This window comes from Sinocyclocheilus anshuiensis, unplaced genomic scaffold, assembly GCF_001515605.1.
Source record: "Sinocyclocheilus anshuiensis isolate Anshui unplaced genomic scaffold, SAMN03320099.WGS_v1.1 scaffold990, whole genome shotgun sequence".
In the NCBI taxonomy this organism is placed as follows: domain Eukaryota; kingdom Metazoa; phylum Chordata; class Actinopteri; order Cypriniformes; family Cyprinidae; genus Sinocyclocheilus; species Sinocyclocheilus anshuiensis.
The window spans coordinates 386,481-413,869 of record NW_015539926.1 but is presented as its reverse complement, the minus strand read 5'-3'; the positions used below and the strand labels follow the sequence as shown (position 1 = coordinate 413,869).

Genomic DNA, 27,389 nt, shown 5'->3' with positions numbered 1-27,389 from the left:
GGGGCGGAGCTATCAAAATAGGGGCGAGACCCTTTTGGGGTAGGGGCGTGTTTGTTTTGGTGATTTCAAATGTCAACACTGGCTACCAGAAATCACTTACCCCACCTTTAATAGTATAATAAACTTAGCAAAAAAAAGATAATATAAAATATAAATATTAGATAAAAAAAAAACTGCCTTGGCAACTGTCAGAAATAAGTTGAAGTATTGAAATTACTAAAACTGAATAAATAAAAATAAAAGTATACTCAAATAAAAATAAAAGTATTATTAAAATGTTAAAAAAATAATAAAATGACAAGCACAACCATTACTAAAACTCAAAGTAAAATTAAAACTAAAAATATAAGAATAAAAGCTAAATCAAAATAATTAATAGTATAATAAACTCAGCTTTGTCAGGATACTGTATAATTTTGTAAAATCCAAATAATCTTTACAGATCTTTATTTGTCTTTTCAAATCTCATATCACATCAGAAAGGCATTTATTTTCAATAAAAATATAGGAAATAATCAAAAAGTTGAAAATAAAGTATCGGGTAGGGTTAGGGTAAGTGTAGGGAGGGCTTTATTGTCCCAGTAAGGTGGCATCCATAATAATTTGAATTAAAATGATAATTTACACTCAATACGTTATTATTGCATACTGTTTTATAATGTACTACAATACTGAGGTGCAGATTTGCAATAAGTAGTACTATTTGCAATAAATAGTATAAATAGCAGAAAATCCTGCTAATTTAACAGTGTAAATAGAATCTATAGCTATTTGCACTGTATAAATAGCATATTGTTAAAAAATACTGCTATTTTCACTTAGAGTAAATAGAATCCGTTGCTTATTTACACTTAGTGCAAATAGCCGCTGCCTACAAATATTTACAAATATTTGTTAAAAACTTTGCTGGAAATAAAAGTGTCAGAGTCCGTGTTTTATTATTGTCTTAGTCTTCCCAGTGTGACCTAGTTTCTGTCTCCCCTTTGATTTCGTCATTTGATTAACCTGTGTCTCATTAATTATCCTCATGTGCCTCCCTATTTAAGTTCTAGTCTGTCCGGTGTTCCGATTTTGTATATGTCTACTGTCTGCATGTGTCATCTGCCTACCTATTTGTGGATTTACCTTCATGTGGATTATTAAAGACTATTTGCCTTCATCATCTCTGTGCGTGGTTGTTCTACACCGTAGCGTGACAAAAAGCAGTTGACTATAGCCCTATTCGGACTGGAGTAGTTTTACAAGGGTAGATGGAATAATGTTAATTTACCACAGGTGTCTGTAATATTAATGGCCAATAAATAACAATTCGCCGTCACCTCCCTGTCATCATGTGTGTGCTACATCGATCGATTTATTAATTAAATTAATTAAATTATGATTGGATTCTGTTTGCAATAGGCACTTGCCTAAAGCTAACAGAAGTGTTGTGCTTCTAACAAGTGCTTTCGACCTTCTTTTTCATCTGAATGTTATGCGTTGTCATGTGCAGAAAACATTTGAAGTTTGCCACAGACTTGTCCCACCACCTAGAACGCAACTGAATGCTTCAGGCATGGAAAAAATGTGGAAAACTACTTTTAAATAGAAAATTACGAATATTTACGCACATATTTACATCTGGTCTATTCGCACGGGATTAGTATTACCTGAGGTAATTCTTCCGGACCTTTTTACAGAAGGTAAAAGTCGCCGTAATCTTGACTGACATCATCCGTAATGATTACTGAGATGGCACATTCGGACGGGACTAAAATCACTGAGAAGCTCTGGTAAAAATGACTTTACCCCACCTCTCCATGTAAAACGAATCCTGTCCGAATAGGGCTTATGAGAGGGCGTTTCTTTTTCTTTCTTTCTATATAAATAAAACTAAAAAGACACAGGTTTTCTTTTACTAGTTTTACCATAAACTACCAACCACATAACCTCAAAAAAGTGTTCTTCTGTGATGCTTTCTTCACTGCTAGTCATGTGGAGGTCAAAGTGGTGTATGACGTGAGATTATAAGGCCCTTTGCACTTACTTCCAAGCATTCCCTTAAGCAATTAAGTAACAGTAGGAATGCTACGGCTGAGAAGAGAAGGGACAGCTCAATCAGCCGTAAAACACTGAGGATCAATTTCGGGGTGTAGTTTGCTATCGTAAAGAGGTCACACAGTGCCCTTGACACTCAGTATATGTGTGTCTATCAGAGTAAAGGAAACACATAAATCAAGCCCACACTTCAGCAAGATTCACCTCTCTTTGCTGCGTCATGACATGTCCTTGAAGTTTAAAATTACTATGAATGTGCGATATGTGTGAGGAACACTGGTGATTGGTGACTCTGAAATCTTTGTATCATATTTTTTTCTCTATTATAAATCAAGAGGATCGATCTGTGAAATGCAATTGAGGGTAAAATACACCTTAGCGTCAGGTGAATTTCTACATAGTCAGCAGTTTGCCAGAAAGAAACCCATTTGTTGCCAAGGGCAAACAATCAAAGAGTGAAACAGGCAAAGAATCCTGGTGTGTGTTTTGTAAAGACAGAAAACAAATCCATCACCTGGTAAGTTTCATATATTCTATCATAGCTAGACTAGTGAATATCTTCATATGGAGATCAAGTAAGAAAAAGCCTTTTTCTTGAGCCAAAGGTCAGTACTGTTCTCCCTTCAGAAGAACTGAATGATTGAATTCACAGATGAGAGCCATATAACACATCTGACACCTCTGCCTGTGAACACGTATATATCACCAAAAATTAGATGGAAATGTCAGGCTGATGCATCACGGATATAGACAGTTTGACAGTAGACAAGCTATTAAATAACCAAATATCTCTGTGACGGATTCTCTGTTAAAGCTCACCAGTTTTAAACAGTCTCCCCACAAGTGTAAAAACATTAGCAGTGTCAGTTATTGATTTTTTCATGATTGCTTTGTTGTTTATCAGATCTTCGCTCGTGTTCTTGGTGATCTAAAATCAGTTTGGTATCTCTCTAAATAAGTCATCATTTAGATTGGTAATTTGGATTAGGTTTTATTGACCCAGACGCTGCTCATTGACTTTGTCTAGTGGTTCCTCATAAAGCTCTTTTGGCCTCTCTTTTGGAAAATGAGAAATCAGATTTTTTTATAATGTTTGGAAATAAATGAATTCAGTGCACTATGAAAACACTCTAACTTTCAAAATTTTTCTCTCCAGTCTGAAAAACAGTTTAAAAGAATATGAATAAATAAAAATATTCAGTTTTGCTAATTGATATGTAGTTAACTTGCCACTAAACTCTGTTATTATGCAGAATTATAAAGATAATTATGTTCTATTTTATGTTCTTTGTTAGTTTAGTTTTATTATTTTCAGTGTATTGTAGTTTAGTAGCAAGTTAACTAGATGTCCATGTGCAAAACTGAATGTTTTTATTTAGTTTAATTTAACAAGTTAACATTGGCAGTGCTAAAATGCTCAAATTATAATGAAACTAAAATTTAAACAAAAACAAACTGAAATAGAATAAAAAATAGAAATCACTGAAAATACTACCAATAAACTAACATAGAACATACAAGAAATAAAAACTGAAATTACTATAATTCAAAACTATAACAACTCTGTTTAGTAACAAGTTAACTAGATATCAATGTGCAAAACTGAATGTTTTTATTTAGTTTAGTTTAACGCATTAACATTGGCAGTGATAAATGCTAAACTTATAATGAAACTAAAACTAAAACAAAAACAAACTGAAATAGATTAAAAAATAGGTAACACTGAAAATACTAAAACTAAACTAACATAGACCATAAAATAGAAATAAAAACTGAAATTACTATAATTCAAAACTATAATATGTTTATCACAAGTTAACTAAATATCCATGTGCAAACTGAATGTTTATTTCATTTAGTTTAACACATCAACTTGCAGTGCTAAAATCCTAAAATTACAATAAAACTAAAACTAAAATAAAAATGAATTAAACTGACATATAAAAAAACTTGGTTGTTGTAGTTTTATTTATGTATGTATTTATTTATTTATTTAGTGTCTTATTTTTTTCAATTATTATTATTATTATTATTATAGTAATTTTAGGTTCTATTTTATGTTCTGAGTTCAGTTTTGGTAATTTCAGTGTTTTCTATGTTATTCTATTCTTTTTTTTTTTTCAGTTTATTTAGTTTTTATTTTAGTTTTACTTTCATTATAATTTTTATTTTAAGACCACAAAAGTTAATGTATTAAACTAAACCGGTAGAGTTAATAAACTGGCATTTTCATCTTGTGGCAAAAACTGTTTATTGTGAGTGGTTTATAAAGGTTTTATGTTTTATATTATGGCATGTATCAAGAAACTACATTTAATTCAATTAATTTAGTTTTGGAGTAATGAAAAGCAAGAAAAGCCCCCATTTCCCCAGTGTTCCATCAGTCTTCCTTTAAATTTCTTAAAATCAGCCAATCAGATTAGAGCTTTTTGTGTTTAGAAGGTGCTTTCTAGTTTTGTGCGTCAGATGGTTATGGAAAGGGGTGCCATCTAGTCTTATTAACCCAGACACTGTACATCAACATGTATAGTAGTAGCTCATAAATTTATATTGGCTTTTGATTGGAATTATCTGGTTTATTTTGTCCTGATTGGCTCCTTTCCCACTCATATCTGGTGGTCACAGTCTTTTAGAGACTCCATGCTTATGGTTCACCTTGGGGGATGTTTATCGGTCTCTTGGGACTGTTCACATTGAATGCAGTGGAGTGTATGACTCTCACACCTGTTTGGCCACGCTGCCCTTTGACTGTCCGTTCAAATGTTAATGGGATGTGAGTGGCAGACACATGTTCTCAGAGAATGAAAGTGCATGTCACGCTTCATCACGCTGGAATGATAGCACATCTGAGAGGTCTTCCTGTTAGCCAGGTGTTGGCACAGACAAATGAGACATCAGCCTGGGCTGCACAAGCTTGTTAAATGCCTTGGATCTGTCCTCCTCCTCCATGCTGTAATCAGAATTTAGTCATATTTATTAAGCTTCTCAATTTTTTTAATTCAATTATTAAAATCATCTTTGCATAATTAATTACATTAGAACATGGCAAGTGGAAAGTGATCTCTGATAAAAGGCGCTTTTTTCTCCTCGACTGTAATTATCCCTCTCGTTTTTGCTATTGCTGCAATCAGCATCTGAGCACTTTATGACATATTTGATTAAGAGTTATGGTCTTACTTTATAATGTGGGATTTATGGTGCTAAATGCTGATCTGTAGTTTACTGTCTGTCTTTCAGTTGTACTCTGAGTGTCACGCTGGAACAGGCCGTTCTTCTGGCCCGCAATCACGGCTTGCCCCCACGATGCATCATGCAGGCCACTGACGTCATGAGGAAGCAGGTATGTTCTGCTGTTTTTTTAGCACTTTTGGCCCTGCAGACTTTTAGACGAGTTTGTTTATTTTGTCCACTAACAATGTCCAACAGTGTCTGTACAGTACCGTTGAAGGGTCATTAAGATTATTTTAATGTTTTGAAACAAGTCTCTTATGCTGCAAGACTGCATTCATTTGATAAAAGATACAGTAAAAATTGTGTAATTGTGATATATATATACAGTATATATTATTTTATCATTAAACAACACATCTCCAATGATGAAATGTGTGTAACATTTTGTGACATTTTAGACATTTTTATTAAATAAAATTGCAGACTTTTTAGTCTTGCTAATGCTAATTTCATAGAGAGCATTTTATGTATTCAAAATACACAACATAAATATTTATTTTACTTTTTGCATTATTAAAAAAAAAAACTTTTAATGTGATCTTCGTATAAAAAAAAAATGCTGAAATCTGTTAGTTTTAATATAAATGTTGATAAAAGTTTGAAGAAATACCTTATTACTGTTAGCTCTCTGCATAATGGACAATTTTTATGATTTTATAAACCCTTGACCACAAAACCAGTCATAAGGGTCAATTCGAATATTTAATCGAAATTGAGATTTATACATCATCTGAAAGCTGAATAAATAAGCTTTCCATTGATGTATGGTTTGTTAGGATAGGACAATATTTGGCCGACTATTTGAAAATCTGGAATCTGAGGGTGCAAAAAAAATCAAAATATTGAGAAAATCGCCTTAAAAGTTGTCCAAATGAAGTTCTTGGCAATGCATATTACTAATCAAAAATTAAGTTTTAATATATTTACAGTAGGAAATTTACAAAATATCTTCATGGAACATGATCTTTACTTAATATCCTAATGATTTTTGGCATAAAAGAAAAATCAACCATTTTGACCCATACAATGTATTTTTGGCTATTGCTACAAATATACCCCAGCGACTTAAGACTGGTTTTGTCGTCCAGGGTCACATTGAAAGTTTCTACTGGGAAATTCATTTATATGGTTTGGTTTTGAAGTGCCATTTCCAGCAGAGAAAAAGATGAGCTAATATCTACCTCTGCTTTTAATGTTTTCTGAATTGTACTGACCCAGTTAATTTATTGGGAATTACAGTTGCAAAAAAATCCAAACATCAGGCCACCGTGTTCATTTCGATGAGGATTTATTTTTATCAAAGGCCTGTTTAATTATTTTGGGAAACGTAACAAGCTTAACTGCCTTGGTGTGCGTTCTCTCATTCCGGTTTCTCTACATGGCTATTAGCACAAGCTCTTCCTCCCTCTGGTTAGCCAGTCTGGAAGAAGGAGGATAGACGCTCATGAAATGAAGTCTCCCTACCTTTCATTTAGAAAGTGGAAGATTGTTAGTCTTTTTCTACCCATTTTCACCCTAGCCTTGAAGCATACTTCATGAAGTTATGGATGAAACTGACAAGGTCTGCTCTTTTGATATCATTAAGCTCTGTGAGACTTGTATAATAGAGGGCTTGGATGGCTGCTGTGTCAGCTCTGAAGAAATGAAACTTCAAGGTGGCCCTGAGTCATGAGAGGCAAAGACTAGAGAGCCCTTGACAGTAACTCAGTCACGTCGAGACAGATAACTTTCAAAAGTTTAGGGCAGTAGGGCAGTCTTTCTCATATCAGGGGCATCGGCCAATGTGTACTCCATGCCTTCCACTTCTGCTGCCATTTATACATTTACTGTAAGTTTTAATTTTTATTTAATAATAAAATTTGTAATATATTACTAAATAATATTTACTAAATTAAATGTTATTTATTTATTTAAAGTAATTTTAAATACATGATTGATTTAAATAAAATTTATTGTTAATAATTATTAATAATAAATGTATGCATATATAAATAATTGCACATACATAATTTTATTCCCAAGAATTCCTTATGTTATTTATGCATTTACTGTCAATTTTTATCATTATTTAATAATAAAAGTAGTAATAAAATAATGTCAGTATTTTTATGTATTTAAAGTAATTTTAAATAAATAAAATTACAATTAATTACAATTAAATTAATAATAATTATTAATAATAAATTGATCGATATATTTAAATGATTGATTTGCATATATATACACACACGCACACATACATATATAGTAATTAATTATTAAATAAATTAAAATAAATGGGTAATTTAATAATTATAATTTTAAGACTATATAATCGGTGATATTAATATTTTTTAATGTTTGATTTTAAAGACCCTTTTGTTTAATTTTATGATGAGGTCACCACTTGATATCTGATGTTAAATATGAAGCCAGGAAGAAAAAAAAATGAAGCAAGAAAGCGTTGAAAACCACTGCATTAGGGAACAGGTCATTCATAGGTCAGGCCATTAAAATGTATGTAGGAAAACGACTTTATAAGTAACTTTATATTTAACTTTCACCTGAGGACAGCCATACTTTTTTATAATATATATTTGCATTTCACCTCTGATTTTAAAACTGCTGAATTTATAATGCGTTGCAGCATATAATATGTGATGTTCTGGACCGCCTCTAGGTGATGACTCCTTACCTGCGCCGTCCAGGCTCTGAAATTACTTTATGAATATAAAAATGAATGACTGTCATCAGAGCTCCCCCTGGCTGACTATTTATTATTACTCACCATAATTCGTACCTCACAACAAGACTTAAAAGAGACTCATCCATCATAATGCCTGGAACTCATTGAGGAACAGAAAGGGACACGGACGAATAGCTCCATCATGCAGTTTCTGTGTATAAACACTAAACTGCTGAACTGCCAAAATGAGTTAACCATATTTTTAGAGAAGTGACTGTTAAAAAAAAGATTATCAAGAGGATGAATAATCTTCTCGGTGTCTGTAGACAACTACCCTTTGTGTTCTTGCCCTCTCATATCTCAGTTCTTCTCCTCGATGTCCAGCCGTATCTTTTAAAGTCCCAGGAAAGCAGTAGGCGAAGCGTGTGCCTCTGGTGGTGTAATTGCTGATGTTATCAGGATATGATAAGGGACTGACCATGGCTGAAGCACTCACCAGTCAGCAGTGTTGACGCTGAAGCTCTGCACTCACAATCACAGCTGTTTATGCGGCAGTAACGCCCCCCGCTGCTGATTTCGCCCACAACAGACGCACCTGCCGAGACGCTCCACGTCAAACCAACCTGCAGAGCTATTTGCGGAAACAGCTAATGTTTGTAAAATGTGCAAGATAGATGTTTTCCTTCCTACGTCAAAGCACAGGTGGCCATTTTTCATTTTGACGCGATAGGATTCCGGAGTGAAGATGCTCTCCATTAAACAGTCCTGTGGTTCATATAGCATTGGACATTCATTTAGTTGGCTGCATGTAACTTACAGCAAACGACTCTGGATGTTCTTTGAGTATGTATGTTTTATATCCTAATTTATGATTACAAACAAGTCCATCTAACACATCTGACAAGGCCAGTGTTCGTGAACTGTGACGACGGATGTGGCTTGTTAGTCACAGGTTCAGCTGGCTGGCAGGACTTTGCCGCTGCTCTTTTTCTATGAAATATGAGCCACAGCGTCTATGAAGGATGGCAGAGCAGGCTGACTTGGGCAACTGAAGAGGAAAAAACAGATGATCTGTTCAGAATAGGAAATGATTATATGAATTATTTAATTATTTAAAAATAGAAGAAAAACCAGTGCATATTTTAAAAAGTCATTTTCCTTGGTACAGAAATAGAAGTACATTAAAAGAAATTGGATGATTTCATTTCAGTACATGCATGGTGTTGGGCGTATATTTGTATTTGACAGCACAAAAACTATTTTACATTATATATGTGACCCTGGACCACAAAAACAGTCATAAGTGTCAATTTCTCGAAATTGAGATGTATACATCATCTGAAAGCTGAATAAATAAGCTTTCCATTGATGTATGGTTTGTTAGGATAGGACAATATTTGGCAGAGATACAACTATTTGAAAATCTGGAATCTGAGGGTGCAAAAAAATCAAAATATTAAGAAAATCACCTTTAAAGTTGTCCAAATGAAGTCCTTAGCCATGCATATTACTAATCAAAAATTAAGTTTTGATATATATACAGTAGGAAACTTACAAAAAATCTTCATGGAACATGATCTTTACTTAATATCCTAATGATTTTTGGCATAAAAGAAAAATCGATAATTTTGACCCATACAATGTATTTTTGGTATTGCTACAAATATCCCCAAGCGACTTAAGACTGGTTTTGTGGTCCAGGGTCACATATATGTGTATGTGTGTCTGAAATATACATACACTTCTGATGTAATATATATTAGAATATATATTATATAATATATATTTTTACACATTGCAATTGCATATAGTATACAGTATATGTATATATATTTTTTGACATTTTATTATATATTCAGATGGCATAAATATATTTCATATAATCTATCAGCCGTGAGGAATTTATATTTATTATGAATTATTTGTATGAAAACTCAGGCTTTAATGTGTTCATTTATGTTAATTACGTTAATTTTTATATAGCATAATGGAAAAATGTACGCAATAAATCAAGCCTCCTGACCAGTTTGTAAATTAAATCATGAAGAGTTTTTTTTTTTACCATCAGCAATTCAAGCTTAAAATAACTCGTAATTGCAAAACATTTCCAAAACTCATTAAAGATAAATTAATCTTAGATTAATTATTTGATATATCATGTATTTAATTCAGCTAAAATATTTAATCCCAGCCCTAACAAAGCCATTTTAGGTGGATTTGTTTTAATTCCCACTATATAATTTTTTTTTACCAGTTTTTTCTTTCTTTCAAAATGTACTTTTTTTTTTTTTTTTTTTTTTTACAAATTTTTCACTTTTTTTAAGTGGATATTTCATAATACTTCCATAATATACAACACAGCCTAAATGACGCCACTTCTCACCTTTGACCGACTAGACACAGAATATGTTCATGCTTATTTAAAGAATAACTGTTCTGACTGGCCTGAAAGTCATTTATAATTATGGCTCTTTTTAGGGAGCAAGAGTGCAGAATTCAGCCAAGAACCTGGGAGTGAGAGACCGCACCCCATCAACAGTGCCAAGGTAACCAGAGTGGCCCACACACCACTTTCCTCCATCCCTACACACACACATCATTTCAGTCCCCTCACATTCACACTGTGGTTTTCACTAACCTTTCATAAAATGTGCATGAAATAATTTTAGACCTAAATGCCACGGTTCAAAGATTTACACATTTCAGAAAAATGTTTAGGCCTCCAGAATTATTACAGCACTATATTGACAGGCCTCAAACATTCTGATGAAGGGTTTGCTGTAAACCTCTAAGTGTTTGGAATGGTTGTGGATGAATTTTCATTTTTGGCGAACTATTATGTTAAAGCTATTTAATTTGCAGATTTATTTTTATAACAATTTTATAACAAAATCATCTGTTTTTTGTAAGGTCTACTTTTAAAATAATTTAAAGGGATAGCCCACACAAAAATGAAAACACTGTTATCACTCATGTTGTTACATGAATGAATGAATGAATGTAACTGCAACCTTTTTTTTGAGAAAAAAAGTCAGAATTGTGAGATATAAACTCTGAAAAACTATAATGTTCTGAGTTTATTTCTCAAAATTCTGAGTTTACATCTTGCAGTTCTGACTTTTGTCTCTGAATTGTGAGTTTACAATTTGCAATGCAGTTTTTTTTGTTTCTGCCACAGAACAAAAAAAAGGTAATTACAGCTTTTATCTCACATTTCTTACATTTGTCCTCCAATTGCAACTTCTCAGAATTGCGAGTTTATAATTGCTCATCTCGCGAGTGACTTTATATCTCACAGTTCTCAGAATTGCAAGAAAAAAGACAGAATTGTGACATATAAAGTTTTTATTTCATTATTATTGTTATTATTTTCATCATGTGGCAAAAACAGGCTTCTATATCACTCTTCTGTGGAACAAAAAAAAAAAAGATATTTTTGAAAAATGTTGGAAACCAAATGGTGTTGGGTCACACCGACTTATATAATACGGACAAAAAAAAAAAATACTATGGAAGTCAATAGGACCCGAAACTGATAGCTCACCATCTTTGGGTGGACTATCTCTTTAAGATTAAAGTTTGAAAATCTCCCTGATTTCACAGAATATTCAGCATTTAAATACAACGATATCAACACTGTAATATTTGCATATCGAATTGTTATGAGCTTTTTGTTGCATCTTTTTGCATTCCGAATTGTGCAGAAATTTAAAATCTATAGCTCACCTACAGCTACTGTATAACATGATTTTTTGCTGTCTTGTTAGGGCTGATATTTCTCTCTTCAAATGCAAATCTAGTATAGTAAATGTATGTCTGCTTTTTAAATATCCTTTAGCGTATTAGTAAGTGGCCCACAGTTTTACTGGAGACAGAAACTCTGGAACAGCTGTTCTGCATTTATTCTTCAACTAAACCCTTGCAGTAGAGCCACGTGAAACAAAAGATACAGCATTTTTCCAAATGTGCACATTATGTTGTATTCATCCATATACAATGCAACTGAACAGAAACCTGGGGTATTAAATTCACAAAACATATTATTTAGCTACAAATGCATGTCCTCTAGCATCACATTACTGCAGGTATGTGCGAGTGTGTGCGTGTGTGTGTGTGTGCGCGTGCATAAAAGAGAGAACATGTACGAGAGCCCGACTCTATTTCCTGCAGGAAAACAGAATGCGACATACGTTAAAAATAGGGCTGCACGATTAATCGCATGCGATATTTAACGCGCATAGCGTAAACTCTAATCTGTCACAGTCACTTGAGGTCTGTAGGGAGATGTACTGTAGCGTGACCCTCAAGACAATGACTCATAGCTTTTCATAGCGTGCTGCATGTGATCATCGCTGCACGGCTTATGTTTATTTGGCATATAACGAACACTGCCTAAATCCAAGTATTTGTGTTTAACCTTCTTAAAATTCACTGCAGCTCAGAAGGAAAGTTATTAGCTTGTTTATTACACAAATTTAAGTGTATGTGTTCAGTTTCTTACATCATTTACATAAAAATAACACAATGAATGTCAAATATAGTATTACATCTTGTTGTAACCAGGCACAATGTAACAGTCTATCCACAATGTATGAGAAAACGCAACGTGACATAATCATAACCAATTAGAACACGTGATTTTAAATATACACAATGGACGGGGCTATTCAACAATTGTTATTAATCCACTGCAACTTAATTATTTATAACTGTTATAAAATTATGGTTTAAAATAAATGTTTTAAAGTTTTAATTTTTAACTGTTTTATTTTATTTTTTAATGGAATTAATACTTTTATTGAGCAAGGATGCACTAAATTGTTAAAAGAAATGTATTGTTTAAAAAGATTTTTATTTGAAATAAATGATGTGCTTTTGAACTTTCTATTCATCAAAGAATCTGGAAAAAATATCAGTGTTTACACAAAAATATTAAGCAGCCGAACTGATTTTAACATTCATAATAAGAAGAAATGTTTATTTAGCAACAAATCAGCATATTAGAATGATTTCTGAAGGATCATGTGACACTGAAGACAGAATTAATACCAATTGAAAATTCAGCTTTGCATCACAGGACTAAATTACATTTTAGAATATATTAAAATAGGAAACTGTTATTTAAATTGCACTAATATTTCGTAATATTGCCGTTTTTACAGTTTAAATAAATTCAACTTTTCAGAGCATAAATGAATTTAAAAAAACAAAACTATACTAAATTAAAAATCTTAAAAATCATTAAAAAAAAATTCTAATAAATCTTACCAACCATATATATATTTTTTTTTTCAAATATTTAACAAATATGTAATATATAAATATTTTGTCATTTAAAATAGTTTTTTAATTCTATTAACAGATTGTACAAACTGTGCCAGCCTCCACCTCCTGATGGCGACCCCTGAACCCACGTCTTCAACAGATCTGGACCATCTTTGGTCCAACTCCAGATGACACACACACACACTGTCCACGTCATGAGAGTGTCTGGACGTTCACCTTCACTCCTGCTCAGAGGCAGATCTGTCACCTCTCAACTCAAAGGATTCACAGCGTAATATCTATTGACTTTTGTCATAGCTTTTTAAAGGCACCATTATTTTTTTATTTCATGCTTTGCTACAGCGCATCTTATTCTAGACCGAAGATCAAACAAACAAACAGGATGTCTGATCTCCCAGCTGCTGTCAAATCATTCACAAAAATAAGAGTGTCAATCACAATGTCTGTTTCAAATAACTTTATTCGTCATGTAAAAAAATTGCACAGTGCTTTAGTCTATGTATGTTAAGGCATAACTTTTGTTTATAGTTCCTATTTGGGCATAGCATCCAAAAGCCTCATTGCAACTGTATGTGCATTTTTATTTCATCTATTTTCATATAAATCTTTAACATATGTATAGGTTTGGCTTTCACATTATTAGGTTTCTCAACTTCGAGTTTATTAACACCATAGTGCATTAAGCTACATGTTGCAGTCTTAGTGCTGCAGTCTCAGTGAATATGGAATGACATACAGTACTGGAACGTTCATATGACACGGTCATCAGTGTTATAGATTTATATATTTGTCACACTTACATAGTCATTTTGTCTCCACATTTAAAAAGAAATCAGTACTCAGGAGTTGTTATATGTTATATTAATGTTGCTTAAAATAACAAATTAATCAATCATTACTATGCAATATTGAGAAACCGCTCTAAACAGGAATTGTATATTAACTCCACAAGTTCCATTTTGAGAAATGAAGATGTTTTATACAATACATCTGTCTGAATTAATATGCTCTGGATAAAAGCAGCCAGAAGGGAACATAAATTCATGTGAAAATATTACTGTAAAAAAGTTTTCACTGAAAAAGACAGTTATTTATTTTGTCATAAAACTAACCCATTTTGAGATTCTCCAAATACATTTATCTTTTCTTTTTTTTTCTTTTTTACCTGAAAACCAGATTGATTTCCCCATTATTACAATAAATTGTAATGTCAAATTGTAATTAATTTCAAATAAAAATGTTTAAGAGAAAACGCAATCATCAAAAGCCTTCAGTTTTTGATGGAGCTGTGTGACTAAACATTTATGCAAAAGACTTTAACAGTGATTTTGATTTAACTTTGTGCTGCAAATCTGTCACAGATCTCTCCAGTGAATGTATTTAGTCGTTTGACAGTATGCATGTGCTGAGTGCACACAAACTCCCAGCTGCTTTATGTGCTGTGCTGTCATCCATCAAATGTGCAGCTGGTATCAGACTAGTTAAAAGTCTTCAGGAATCTCACTAATGGCCTCTGTATGTAGGCAACTGTCTTTGACAAACATTGTTTACCTGTCATAATTTCCCCGGGCTCATTGTCACTTGCAGTTTTTGTAAATGGTTTCCAGATGTTCTGTAATAACTTAGTGACACTAATATATAGTAACAACAATGATGCCTATGTGTAAATTGGAAAAAATAAAAAAATAAAACTATTATATTTTTAAATATAAATTATTATTATTATTATTATAGACTTTCCAATCCCAAAAGATTTTGCATGGAATTATATTATGTATTTTACATATATATATATATATATTTCTTTTCATTCTACTGGCCTGCGTTACACAGTGTGAATGGCCCTTATACAGTACGTAATAATCAACTTATTTATTTGCTTCTTAACCCATTCTTGACAGCAATCATCATTTTCATAAATAATGAGTCACTTATTAATGGTTACATCTTTAAAAAAAAGTATAGACCTAATGCAGAATGAAATGTGTTGCTTATGTATTTGAATGAATTACACTTTTGAAACTGGGACAGGTAAGCATTATTCAATTCAATTCAAGTTTATTTTATAGCGCTTTTCACGATACAAATCGTTGCAAAGCAACTTTACAGCAAATTAAGTTTCTACAATATTTAGTATTAACTTATCAGTGCTGACTGACAGTTAATTTACATATGGCAGAAATGTACGGAAAAATCAATTAAAGACGTAATCACACAATCGATATTTGCTATCCTAGGTACTATCAAAAGTCCAGAGTTTTGCGACCTTAGGGAGCGTGATGGATTGTAGCGTGGTAGAAGACTAGTTAGGTACGCAGGAGCTAACCAGTTAAGGGCCTTATAGGTAAGCAATAATAATTTGTAACTGATACGGAACTTAATAGGTAGCCTGTGCAGAGACTGTAAAATTGGGGTAATATGATCATATTTTCTTGACCTGGTAAGGACTCTAGCCGCTGCATTTTGGACTACCTGTTGCTTGTTTATTGAAGATGCAGGACAACCACCTAGCAGTGCATAATGCACTGTGCATTACAATAGTCCAGTCTAGAGGTCATGAATGCATGAACTAGCTTTTCTGCATCAGAATAAATGCAGAATGTATGTATGTATTATAATGTATTATAAATGCCAATTATAAATGGCTTATTTACGTGCATACAAGATTAGGCTATAAAGCACAAGGAAGTCATAAGAATTCTTCATAATGCAAGTTTCATACAAAGTACGTGCATATGAATTTAATAATGACACTTAGCCTACTCTGTGTAAACAACGAGGGCGGGTCTCTCAGACCTGAACAGCCAATGAATAAACATTCATGTAAGGTGTAATGTTTTTGATTGGCTTGGAGAAGAAGCCGTCGCCAGCTACTCTGCCGAGACCGGAGGAGGGATAGTCCCATCAGATAAGATAGTGAGCAAACCGAGGGAGGACGCAAAACCCGTTACTTTCAGCATGTGCTGGAGCAGCAGCCGAGCTCTCAGCGCTGGATGTCCGCTCTCTGCCCGCTAGAGATCCATCCGCAATCCCGCACGTCTGAAGATGCTTGGCGATATTTAACGATATCCAAACCTTTTGCTGTTTAACGCAACACATTCTCATGGCGTCTCTACCGCAGTCAAGAATTCAGTCATACCTGGAGAAGAATAAGATCGGACCCTTGTTTGAGGTATGTTACAACTTTTCACAAAAAATGTTCGTGAGGCACCTCGGGATTTTGCTGCATTGTAAATGAATGAGGCAAGAGCTACTTGAGTCTGCTCGAACGCACATTGAGATGTGACTTAGAGTTGAACTGTAATTAAATGATAGCAAAAGGCATTTCAAGAACATTTTATTGTGTTTTAATCCGTTTGATTTGGGAAGTGAATGAATGTAAGCAGGGTATTTGCGCTTATAAAGCTTCCTGCATTCACTTACGTTCATTCGATCAATTAAACTGTGGAAAACTAGAGATGTTGGATTTGATTTGTTGCATTAGCCACTAAAGAATTCAGCTCTCATAATAGCCTCGTCTATAGAAATAATCTGAGGTAATGTGACGGAAGATGTTTCTGCTGACTGGACGCTTTCTCTCAGTAACCCAAACTGATGCCTTTGTTACTGCTATCAAGATTTTCCTGTTAAAATATACTGTTTTTGGAAAAGTCAGGTTCATCTCAGCTCTCTTCCTGGGTTATTTCTTCACATCTGTAATATATAGTTAGTGTATTTTGGCTCATCTAATGAATGCTGTAGCCTACTGTAAATATGGAGACATGGGAATGTCGGGGCGAGTTGTAACGATTTAAACAAATTGGAAATGAACTACAAAGGATGAAAGTAATATCATACATGAACATGACCCGTATGAAGCGAAAAGTTGTAAGAATCTGTAAAAAATATAAGATAGGACCAAAACCAATTTTGAGGTAATGTTAAAAGGCTATAAGGTTGTAACGCTTTCTAATATATGCTACTTTACTGGACCTGCAACGATTGCACAAAATGAGACAGTGTATATGTTTACATTTTAAAATGTGTATAGCATAATAATAATAATAATAATAATAATGTTTAAACGTTTACATTTGAATACTACAATAAATTCGTGTTTTAAATTAACGTTACAATCTATATGTAACAGCAGATGTCTTTGTATTTGTCATTGATTTAAAGAGTTTAGGAGTAAGTAGTAGGTTTCTAAACTACTTAAATTTAGCCGACCAATATGTCTGAAACAACAGAAACTGGACACACCAGTCACCTTGAGAAAAATGACTTTTCTGCTCCACACCATAATGAACTAAAATAGCGTTGTCATCCACCAACGCTATTACCTCCGTGAGGCATCTGTAGTAAGAAGCACAGTCCATACGAGTCAAACTGCTGATGTATCAACTGTCTTGTAGCCGGGACTGTGTGCATGCGCTGAATATTAAACAGCAATAAAGCTAAAAGCAGCGCGTGTGTGACCTAGTACCATGGACAGCGGCGCCGCGCAGTGAACGCTGCGAGTGGCTTGCGCGAGTGTCTGTCGCCTTCTTTCTCTTTGTTGGTTTGGGAGTATTTCATATCTGAGAATTGTTTAGGCCAATAAACGGTCTCTTGAAACTGCCTCAGGTTGGTCTGACAGTTCAAATAGTACTTCTAAAGATGGTAAAACTTTATATTATAGTGCACACACATATACAGTAACATGTAACTGTAATTGAAAGTAGATTAGAATGGGACTAGTTGTCACACTGTCTGTATCCTAATAACTAGCAGTTTTTGAGTCAAAACGTCCTAACAAAAATATGTATTTTCTCTAGCAGTAGTTTTGTATGGTGGAACATCTAGTCTTAAAGGGTTAGTTCACCCAAAAATTCAAATTACCCCATGATTTACTTACCCTCAAGCCATCCTAGATGTATATGACTTTCTTCTTTCAGACGAATACAATCGGAGTTATATTAAAAAAAACATCCTGGCTCTTCCAAGTTTTATAATGGGAGTTGATGGTAGCCCAAAATTTGAAGTCCAAAAAATGGAACCAATCCATTATAAAAGAAGTCCACACGGCTCCGGGGGGTTAATAAAGGCCTCCCAAAGCGAAGCGATGCGTTTGTGTAAGAAAAATATCCATATTTACAACTTTATAACCTTAATCTCTAACTTCCGCTAACTGTCGTACGCGCGCGTTCACGAGAGAGTGGCGTCCAGCGGATGATGTAGGCGTAGCGTAAACTCCGGTGAGAATATGCTAGTCTCGTGGAAAACAAGTTTTGTTTACAGCAAAGGAAAACCAGTGTCCTCTTGGCTTATATTGAAATCCTCCGACATTTTTCTTTACAAATCCTCGTTTTGTACTACTAATTCGTGACCGCTGTTTTGTTTTGCTCTCTCCTCTGCGCTTCCACGTTCGTCACTTCCGTGTTCGTCACTGCGTTTGCCTACGTGCTACGTCATCCGCTGGACGCCACTCTCTCATGAATGCGTGTGTCAGCACACGGCCACGGCCTCCACTATGGGGTTTTCTGTCAGTTCTAAGCATAGAACAGGGTATACTGTATTGACAAAGTAAAGTAAAGATCATACTGTAAGAATACTGTAACATGTTTGATGAATTTACATGCATTACAATTTACTGTAAATGTAATGGTAAAGCATAGTATATATCCTCCACACTTACCGGTTTTCTTGGCGAAAAGTTCGGATGATAGAATTTACAGATCTTTATAGATTTATAGATTTGGATCAACTAATCTGGCAGCCTATTTGAAGTCCAAAAAATGGAACCAATCCATTATAAAAGAAGTCCACACGGCTCCGGGGGGTTAATAAAGGCCTCCCAAAGCGAAGCGATGCGTTTGTGTAAGAAAAATATCCATATTTACAACTTTATAACCTTAATCTCTAACTTCCGCTAACTGTCGTACGCGCGCGTTCACGAGAGAGTGGCGTCCAGCGGATGATGTAGGCGTAGCGTAAACTCCGGTGAGAATATGCTAGTCTCGTGGAAAACAAGTTTTGTTTACAGCAAAGGAAAACCAGTGTCCTCTTGGCTTATATTGAAATCCTCCGACATTTTTCTTTACAAATCCTCGTTTTGTACTACTAATTCGTGACCGCTGTTTTGTTTTGCTCTCTCCTCTGCGCTTCCACGTTCGTCACTTCCGTGTTCGTCACTGCGTTTGCCTACGTGCTACGTCATCCGCTGGACGCCACTCTCTCATGAATGCGTGTGTCAGCACACGGCCACGGCCTCCACTATGGGGTTTTCTGTCAGTTCTAAGCATAGAACAGGGTATACTGTATTGACAAAGTAAAGTAAAGATCATACTGTAAGAATACTGTAACATGTTTGATGAATTTACATGCATTACAATTTACTGTAAATGTAATGGTAAAGCATAGTATATATCCTCCACACTTACCGGTTTTCTTGGCGAAAAGTTCGGATGATAGAATTTACAGATCTTTATAGATTTATAGATTTGGATCAACTAATCTGGCAGCCTCTGCCATAGTAAGGCCTCGGTTCACCACATGATCAACGATGATGGCCCGGACTTCATTAGAGACAACAGTTCTGCCTCCCTCTCTCTGATGACCAACCCTTTGACGGGCCCCATGCCCACCTCTCTGACGGTGCCCATGCCCACCTCTCTGACGGATCCCTTGTCCACGAGCTCTTCCTATTCCTTGCTGTCTATCCTGCTCCATGTTGAAAGAAATTTCCAGTGTTTACACCCCCCCTTTTATATATAGTGACCAATTGTGATTACCACTATGTGAAATCAATTAGCAATAATGAGTATTCATCATGTGTGGTTACATGTAATTTAGATGTTTGTACAAACACACATTTTATTTGTGTAGTTCTCGAAATCCATATACTGCATAGCTAACAAACCAATTTAAAATGTATAGGTTTACCAAACGGTTCAGTGATTAACCATTAAGAGCAGTTGGATTAAGTGTTGGTCAAATGTATTTACTCAAATCAGAAGAGAAGGATATCAAAAGAATTGTGAGCATTGCATTGTGAAAGACAAGTACTTCATATGAAAGGTATTTCTTTGATGATATGATTTTGATGATACAAGTTAATGTGTAATTTTGTGTCTTGTACTTAGTCAATTGAACGTGATTACATGTTTGAAAAAACAGCCTTTTTGATGATCTGCTTTGAGTTTTGTACTAACAGTTGTGAGGTTTTACCACATACTTGTGAAATTAGTACCAAAGTGATCAACAAAAACTGTAATGAACAAATAGCAGGACTGGGGCAAGTTGTCACACACTTTTTTACACCAGTGAATATACTGTATATATTTTATAATGTCACTGCAAACAGCTGATATAGAGCCTCAGTTTGTTTGCACATCATAACTATTATCAGTATCTCTTTGCAGGTGTGTTTGCCCGGTGTGTTTCCACTGTATGCTGTAACTGTGCTCACTACGAACGCTTTTTTGCACAGCAACTCAGACATACTGTATGAAAAAATGATAAATGACCCTCTCAAGCTACTTTTCCAGTTCTTGAAAAAACGAAGTCACCAAGTAAACTTAAATTGAGGTCATTGTGAATGCAATATGCATGTGACCGGGGAATAAGACGACGACTGTAGCTGCTGCATCTTTAAAGTGTCAAACCTTCCTCACAGAGGCACGGCAACACAGAACTGAAATATTTTATAGGTCAGTATTTTTTTAAATGTGAAATACATTTGTATGCCACAGAATTTGGCCACTTATATGAATATTCATGCTATAAAACTAGTTTTATCTCTCTTTAAACTGACTTATCACACAGACACATTCAGTGTCAGCAGCAGCAAGAAGAGAAGAGCAATTTGTTACCATTTTTAAGACCTTATCGCTTCACTTAAGACCAGATTGGATGGGAGTCGACATAGTTAACTGGTGATCGGCCCTCTGGCTGCTCTGAATTAATAAGGAAGTTCTCCCTGAGAAAAAAGGGGGAAAAAATGTAATAAATGTAACAGAGCAGACAACACTTACTGCATGCTTATATGTCTTCAAATTAATATAATTAAATATACACTCTTAAAAATAAAGGTGCTTCACGATGCCATAGAAGAACCTTTTTGTCTAAATGGTTCCATAAAGAACCTTTAACTTCTGAAGAACCTTTCTGTTTGACAAAATGTTCTTTGTGGCGAAAGAAGGTTCTTCAGATGATAAAAAGGTAAGAAAGAGATGGTTGTTTAAAGAACCTTTGACTGAATGGTTCTTTGTGGAACCAAAAATGGTTCTTCTATGGCATCACTTGAAGAACCTTTTGAAGCACCTTTATTTTTAAGAGTGTACCTGCACTAAATTAGAGGCTTTAACTATTTTAATTTTCCAGTAGAGTGACATATTGTGTGGGGGTTGAGGATCGAGATATACTGCTGTGTTTATTAGCTTCAACTGTTTTGCCTGAGTGCATTTTTTTGCATTCATTAGTGAAGAGATATTTTAATTTAATCTTCTTAAGTCTTTCCTAGAAGATTCGCCTTCTAATGATGCCCAAGATCTGTACTGAGAAATATCCTTTTTTTTTTTAAATCTCATTTTGTTCTATATGCTTTGGCAATAAAAATAATAAATAATGAGTGTTTTCAGGTTAAAACAAACCTAAGACTAAACGTAAGGAAGCAGAGAGAAGCGGACAGCAGAATTTATAGCCTCGTAGGCAGTTGAAGCGATTATTTGTTCCACTCAGCTGTGACGAGAACAAGTTTGGGGCAGGAACAGGAAAACAGGCTATCAATAGCCAATCAAAGTGGTCGTCTCGCAGTGTAATGGTTGTAGGCAGTGCAATAAAGGGAGTAAAATGTTTGTAAAGCAGCAGGATAATTGATCTCTGTTGTGAGAATTGTGCGTTCACTCACAAAATACACTGTAGCTTGAGCAAATGGAGGCTTGATGAGCATACTAATGCATTCAAGCAATAAAACCACAGGTACCAACACACAAGTCATTTCAGTATTCAGAACATATAGGGTTAATATATTTTTCATTCGGACAGTATGTGTTTATGTATATACTGGAATCTTATCATTATGGTTGGAGGTTTGATTTGCGGCTGTCAAAGACAGTACTTGCAGTTTACTGAGCCACATAAAAACTCTGTAGAAATCGTGTCGTTTTATTGGCTCCGATTTCTCTCCCTCACAGTGGGGAAAGCATTTAATTCACCCAATGAAAAATGGCTGAAGATCAGGCCACCTAAAATGTAGATGAGTTTGTTTCATCATCGAAACAGATGTGGAGAAATTTAGCTTTACAACATTTGCTCACCAATGGATCTTCTGCAGTGAATGGGTGCCGTCAGAATGAGAGTTCAAACAGCTGATAAAAACATCACATTAATTCACAAGTAATCCAGAAGACTCCAGTCCATCAATTACCATCGTGTGAAGCAAAAAGCTGCGTGTTTGTAATAAACAAATTCATTTTTAAACTGTTTCTGTGAGTTAAAATACATATCCTCTATCCATAATATTGCTTACTCCATTGGAAAAGTCGTCTGAATCAGGAGAGAAATATGCACAGATCAAGCACCGTTTACAAGCAAAAACAGTCCAAAATCAGTTCTAAACAAGTATGTTGGTGGATTTATGATTTATGAACAGAGGTTGGACATTTTCACTGGAGGAAGTGTTTTTATGGATTATGGACTGATATTTTGGCCAGAAGCATTAAAAATATATTATGTTTATTACAAACACACAGCTTTTCACTTCACAAGATGTTAATTGATGGACTGGAGTCATGTGGATTACTTGTGGATTATTGTGATGTTTTTTTTTATCAGCTGTTTGGAGTCTCATTCTGACGGCACCCATTCACTGCAAATAATTGGTGAGCAAATAATGCTACATTCCTCCAAATCTGTTCTGATGAAGAAACAAACCTACATCTTGGATGTCCTTGAGGTTGAGTAAATTTTCAGCTTTATTTATTTATTGGTGAACTACTCCTTTAAGAGTCCTGATGTACAGTACATTGACTGAAATTATGGCGTGGATGCTTATTGATAGGGTCTAGCCATTGTGCTATATCATAAGGGATGTAAATGCAAGATTTATGAGAAAGATTTATTTTGCCATAAGACCATCTCAATGCATTTCAGAGTCAAGGGTACACTGGCCCAGAGTGCATTGCTTTGTTCTAGAAAAGTCATTCAGTGTATAGAGCAATTTGTGCGGCTCAGCTTCTCCAGGGCTCTGTGTAAGGATCACAGCCTAGACCTCTCTGAAATAGTGTCAGCCGATGTTCACTGAACTCTTGGTGTGAAGGAACTAGGGGTTGAAGGTTGTTTGGTAATTCCTGTTCTTCTAGTTTCTCCTTAGCTTGCTGTACCTGGGTCTTAAAGCTGCAGTGTGTGATTTCTGCACCCCTAACATCAGCAATCAGGATGTATAAGGAACGTAATATGTTATGTGCAGTGATTTACCCTTTTTCTTTTTCACACTCTTTGCCTTCAGTGGTTCATTTTAAAAGGTCATGCAGTTTGACTAATGAATATAGTCTCAAACAATATTGTCAAACGCTGCTTGCATGATAATTGTAAAAGAGATGCCAAAATGCTGTTCAAAATAGTTTTATATGGATTATAGCATGTCAGCTTCCCAAAGGTATTTAATGTCAGTTACCCCATCACTGATAATGTCATTTTGAGAAGTGATATTTAGTTCAACAGCACTGTATTTTGACTGTATCTTTGCATTAGTGGCAGGGATTTTTCTGCAGGTTAAATCGTTAGGGGTGCATAATGACAAAAAATAATATCTCTATATTTTCTGGAATATTTCCGATAATGATAATTAGATGATATTTTGCTGAGAGTGTTATTGTGCAGGTACTTATGTTTAGGACTGCTGTGGACTGCTGACTCCCAAAGCTTCTGATATTCTTCATATTCTGTGCAGTGATTAATTTGCAGGAGTAACAGAAATTAACTTTTCCAATAAGTTTAAATAGATTTTTACCTTTTATGGGAATTTTTATCTATACAAGGCCAGTTTTTTTAAACAAATTAAATGTATGCATCATCTTTTGTGTCAAATTCTTAAATGTAATCAATAAATTCATATAGTAAGACACTATAGGGCTGTTAGCAATCAAATTAAATAAGTATTAACAAAATTTGTGTTTGCAATGCAGAGGTGGTACATCATCTGCATCTGAAGTGGCATTTAGATGCATTTACACAGGCTGTTTAATGCAAGACATGAATGCATTTAACCTGCAGTTACAAATGGCATAAATAATGTTTTGAAGTAAAAAAAAACAAAAAAAACTTGAATACTGATATTTGAAATGATTTGGAGAAAAAAAGGGAAAATATACTTTAAATATGAACCTAAAATCGCCAAATCACTGCATGAGTGAGTCATTGAGTCATTCATTCAACCAATTTGTTCAAACAGCTGATTGATTCAGTAATGAAACACCGTTGTGTGTTGCTCAGAGATGCAAACAGTTCTGCTGTGGCTTTGTTTGGAACAATTTTCATTGTCGAAATACAGCAAAAACGAGAATTGTTGTGTCTTAAATGTAAGTCACTTAATATTAAAGGGGTCCTATTATGCTCTTTTACAAAGTCTTGATTTTGGGTTGTACTAGAACAGGTTCTCATACTAGGTTGTTCGAAAAACACATTATTTTTCACATAATTTACATTATTACAACACCTCTCTCCCCAGTCTGGCATGAACGGCTCGAATAGTTTCTGTATCAAATGAAGGTCCGCCTTCTGAAATACGAAATGTGCTGTGATTGGTTAGCTGGGCCAGTGTGTGCTGTGATTGGTTAGCTGGGCCAGTGTGTGCTGTGATTGGTTAGCTGGGCCAGTGTGTGCTGTGATTGGTTAGCTGGGCCAGTGTGTGCTGTGATTGGTTAGCTGGGCCAGTGTGTGTTGTGATTGGCAGCACTCGGCGCCTGGTCGGGAAATGTCATGCCCCTTACCATAGACGCCTGCAAGCTTCAGTGTAAATACTGCGTCAAAATCAAATCAATTTGAGTGTGATTTAAACCCGGATGATTGTAACCACTCTAAGTTCATCTGCCTTGGAAAAGCTAGCGACATACATAGTGTCTCCGACATAATGATAACACTCGTTGCCTCCTCTAGTGCAGCTCAACCAGGTCTCGTCCCATTCGTCGGTATTTGTGATATCACAAATCCCGGAAAATATGCGTTGTAGTCCAAACGAGTTGTTGGGTGTAGTTTTTGAAAAGTGATTTCTGTTAAATAAAATATCTCCTTTTGAAGTGGACTTTGAGCGTTGTAACTTTGCAGATCTTTTTTATGCTCAAACAGCAACATTACAGACTAACTAAAGTTGATAAAGTGATTAACTTCTTGTTTATTGAGCTGTTCATCAAATCAATATCATATTTGCACTGTACTCTTTGAGTGATATTAACTACATTAGATATGGGTTAGTCATATGGGGGCATTTTTTCCCCTTATCTTGAAATTTGGGGGAATTCTAACTGTATTTTAATAGACTAAATCATGCAGTGAAAGCATGAAATCTAAATGCCCTGGCGCAGTAGTCTATAGTGACTTTTTTGAGTGAGTCATTTAAATTATTTATTCAACGATTAGATCAAACACATTGCATACTTCCCTACTATATAGTAGGTAAAATACTGTAGGTTTGTAACTCTAACTTAAATTACTTCTGGTGAGATTCTAAAGTGTGCACCCAGTGGAAACTTTACTATACCATGAGGCCACAAGGGAGGGTTTGTAAATGGCAGAGTAGCAACACAACTGGTGCCGGTGTGTTACAATTTGGCAATATGGCTAATGTGATATGTCTGGATTAAATTCAGACTTCACACATTCACACTATAAAGAATGTACGTTTTAACAGTTGTGAAGTTATTACTTATTAAAAAGAAGTATCTAGTCAAGAGAGTATTCGATTTCGGACACAGTCTGTTTTTGTGAGTGAGTCATTAAATCATTCCCTCAGAAAAACTGATTAATTCAAGAATGAAGCACCTTTACTGTTTTGAACTGCTTTGACTTCGTTTGGAACTAAAAATAGACAAAATATAAAAGCAACATCACACAATTGTGCTGGTGGTCCAAATAAAAAATGCAATGAAATGGTGAATAACAAATACGTTTGCATTGTGCACATGTTGACCATGACTTTGTTTTGTATTGACTATTATGTTTGAGGTCCTCTGGCTCTAGATTTCTTGAGCTGCAACTGTCATTATGAAGCTCCTCGGTGTCCCACAAGTGACAAATTGAATGCTACATCAGCACACAGAATATCGATAAAACCAATTGGCTGGAGAATCATTGCATTTCCCACTTGTAATTGAAAATGATACCTACCACAGGCAATTGAAACCTCAAGAACTGTTCATTCTGGGTTGGTATATCTCAGTGGGTAATATAGATACAGTATATCATAAGATTCAGCCAAAAAGTTCAGATGGGATTGGGAGCCTATAACTTAATGGGAAATTTTTGGGGGATGTATGATAGGGAACCATTTTCCATCATTCAATAGACAACCTTAAATGAGACAAAACTGTGTAGGTCTTGTTGAGACTTACAGAGGGGCTGCACACACACACGCGCACACACACACACACACACACACACACACACACAGACAGACAGCTCTGTACAGTACCCTGAGGAGAGACACACAGTCACAGCAGGGTTGGATAATGGAGAGGAGATAGAGAGTTCCCTCTCTTGCCTTTATTTATAGAGGTTTCTTGGCGGTCTGTGCACTAATTAATGTTTCAGTGACCCGCAGACACCCGAGGCGTCAGCGCAGCATGAGCTCCCCTCCGTTGATCTTGAGCAAATGCCCTGCGTTACGAGACAAGCTCACCTGATAGTCAGAAGTGAAATAAATGCAAAATGAAGTGGATCCCGTGATCAAATCATGGCCAAATTGACATGTCTGAAAATGTAGCATTTCCTTATTAGTCAACGTACTGTAAAAAGAAAGTTAAAGCAATAAAGAAAGTCTGATCACAGACTGCTCTGAATGATGTGGTAATGATGTAACCAAATCTTATCTTAATTATGCACTTTATTGTTTTTTTAAATCAAAATTATATTAATGTTTTTTAAAATAATCTCTTATGCTCAACAAAGACTGCATTTATTTGATCAAAATATAGTAAAAATAATATTATGAAAT

At 34.9% G+C, this 27,389-nt stretch overlaps 2 protein-coding genes across 2 annotated transcripts in view; both read left to right on the top strand.

The window, feature by feature from the left end:
• The window catches only part of LOC107686687 (phosphatidylinositol 3,4,5-trisphosphate-dependent Rac exchanger 2 protein-like), a 157,206-nt gene extending 142,888 nt beyond the window's left edge, over nucleotides 1-14,318 (top strand). The window contains exons 38-40 of the mRNA XM_016483777.1: nucleotides 5,275-5,377; nucleotides 10,412-10,479; nucleotides 13,296-14,318. Coding sequence (XP_016339263.1) covers nucleotides 5,275-5,377; nucleotides 10,412-10,479; nucleotides 13,296-13,341 — 217 coding nt within the window. The 3' untranslated portion in view covers nucleotides 13,342-14,318. The remainder of the gene's footprint in view (nucleotides 1-5,274; nucleotides 5,378-10,411; nucleotides 10,480-13,295) is intronic.
• Nucleotides 14,319-16,316: 1,998 nt separating this feature from the next.
• Nucleotides 16,317-27,389, top strand: part of cunh8orf34 (chromosome unknown C8orf34 homolog) — a 91,835-nt gene continuing 80,762 nt past the window's right edge. The window contains exon 1 of the mRNA XM_016483778.1: nucleotides 16,317-16,391. Coding sequence (XP_016339264.1) covers nucleotides 16,323-16,391 — 69 coding nt within the window. The 5' untranslated portion in view covers nucleotides 16,317-16,322. The remainder of the gene's footprint in view (nucleotides 16,392-27,389) is intronic.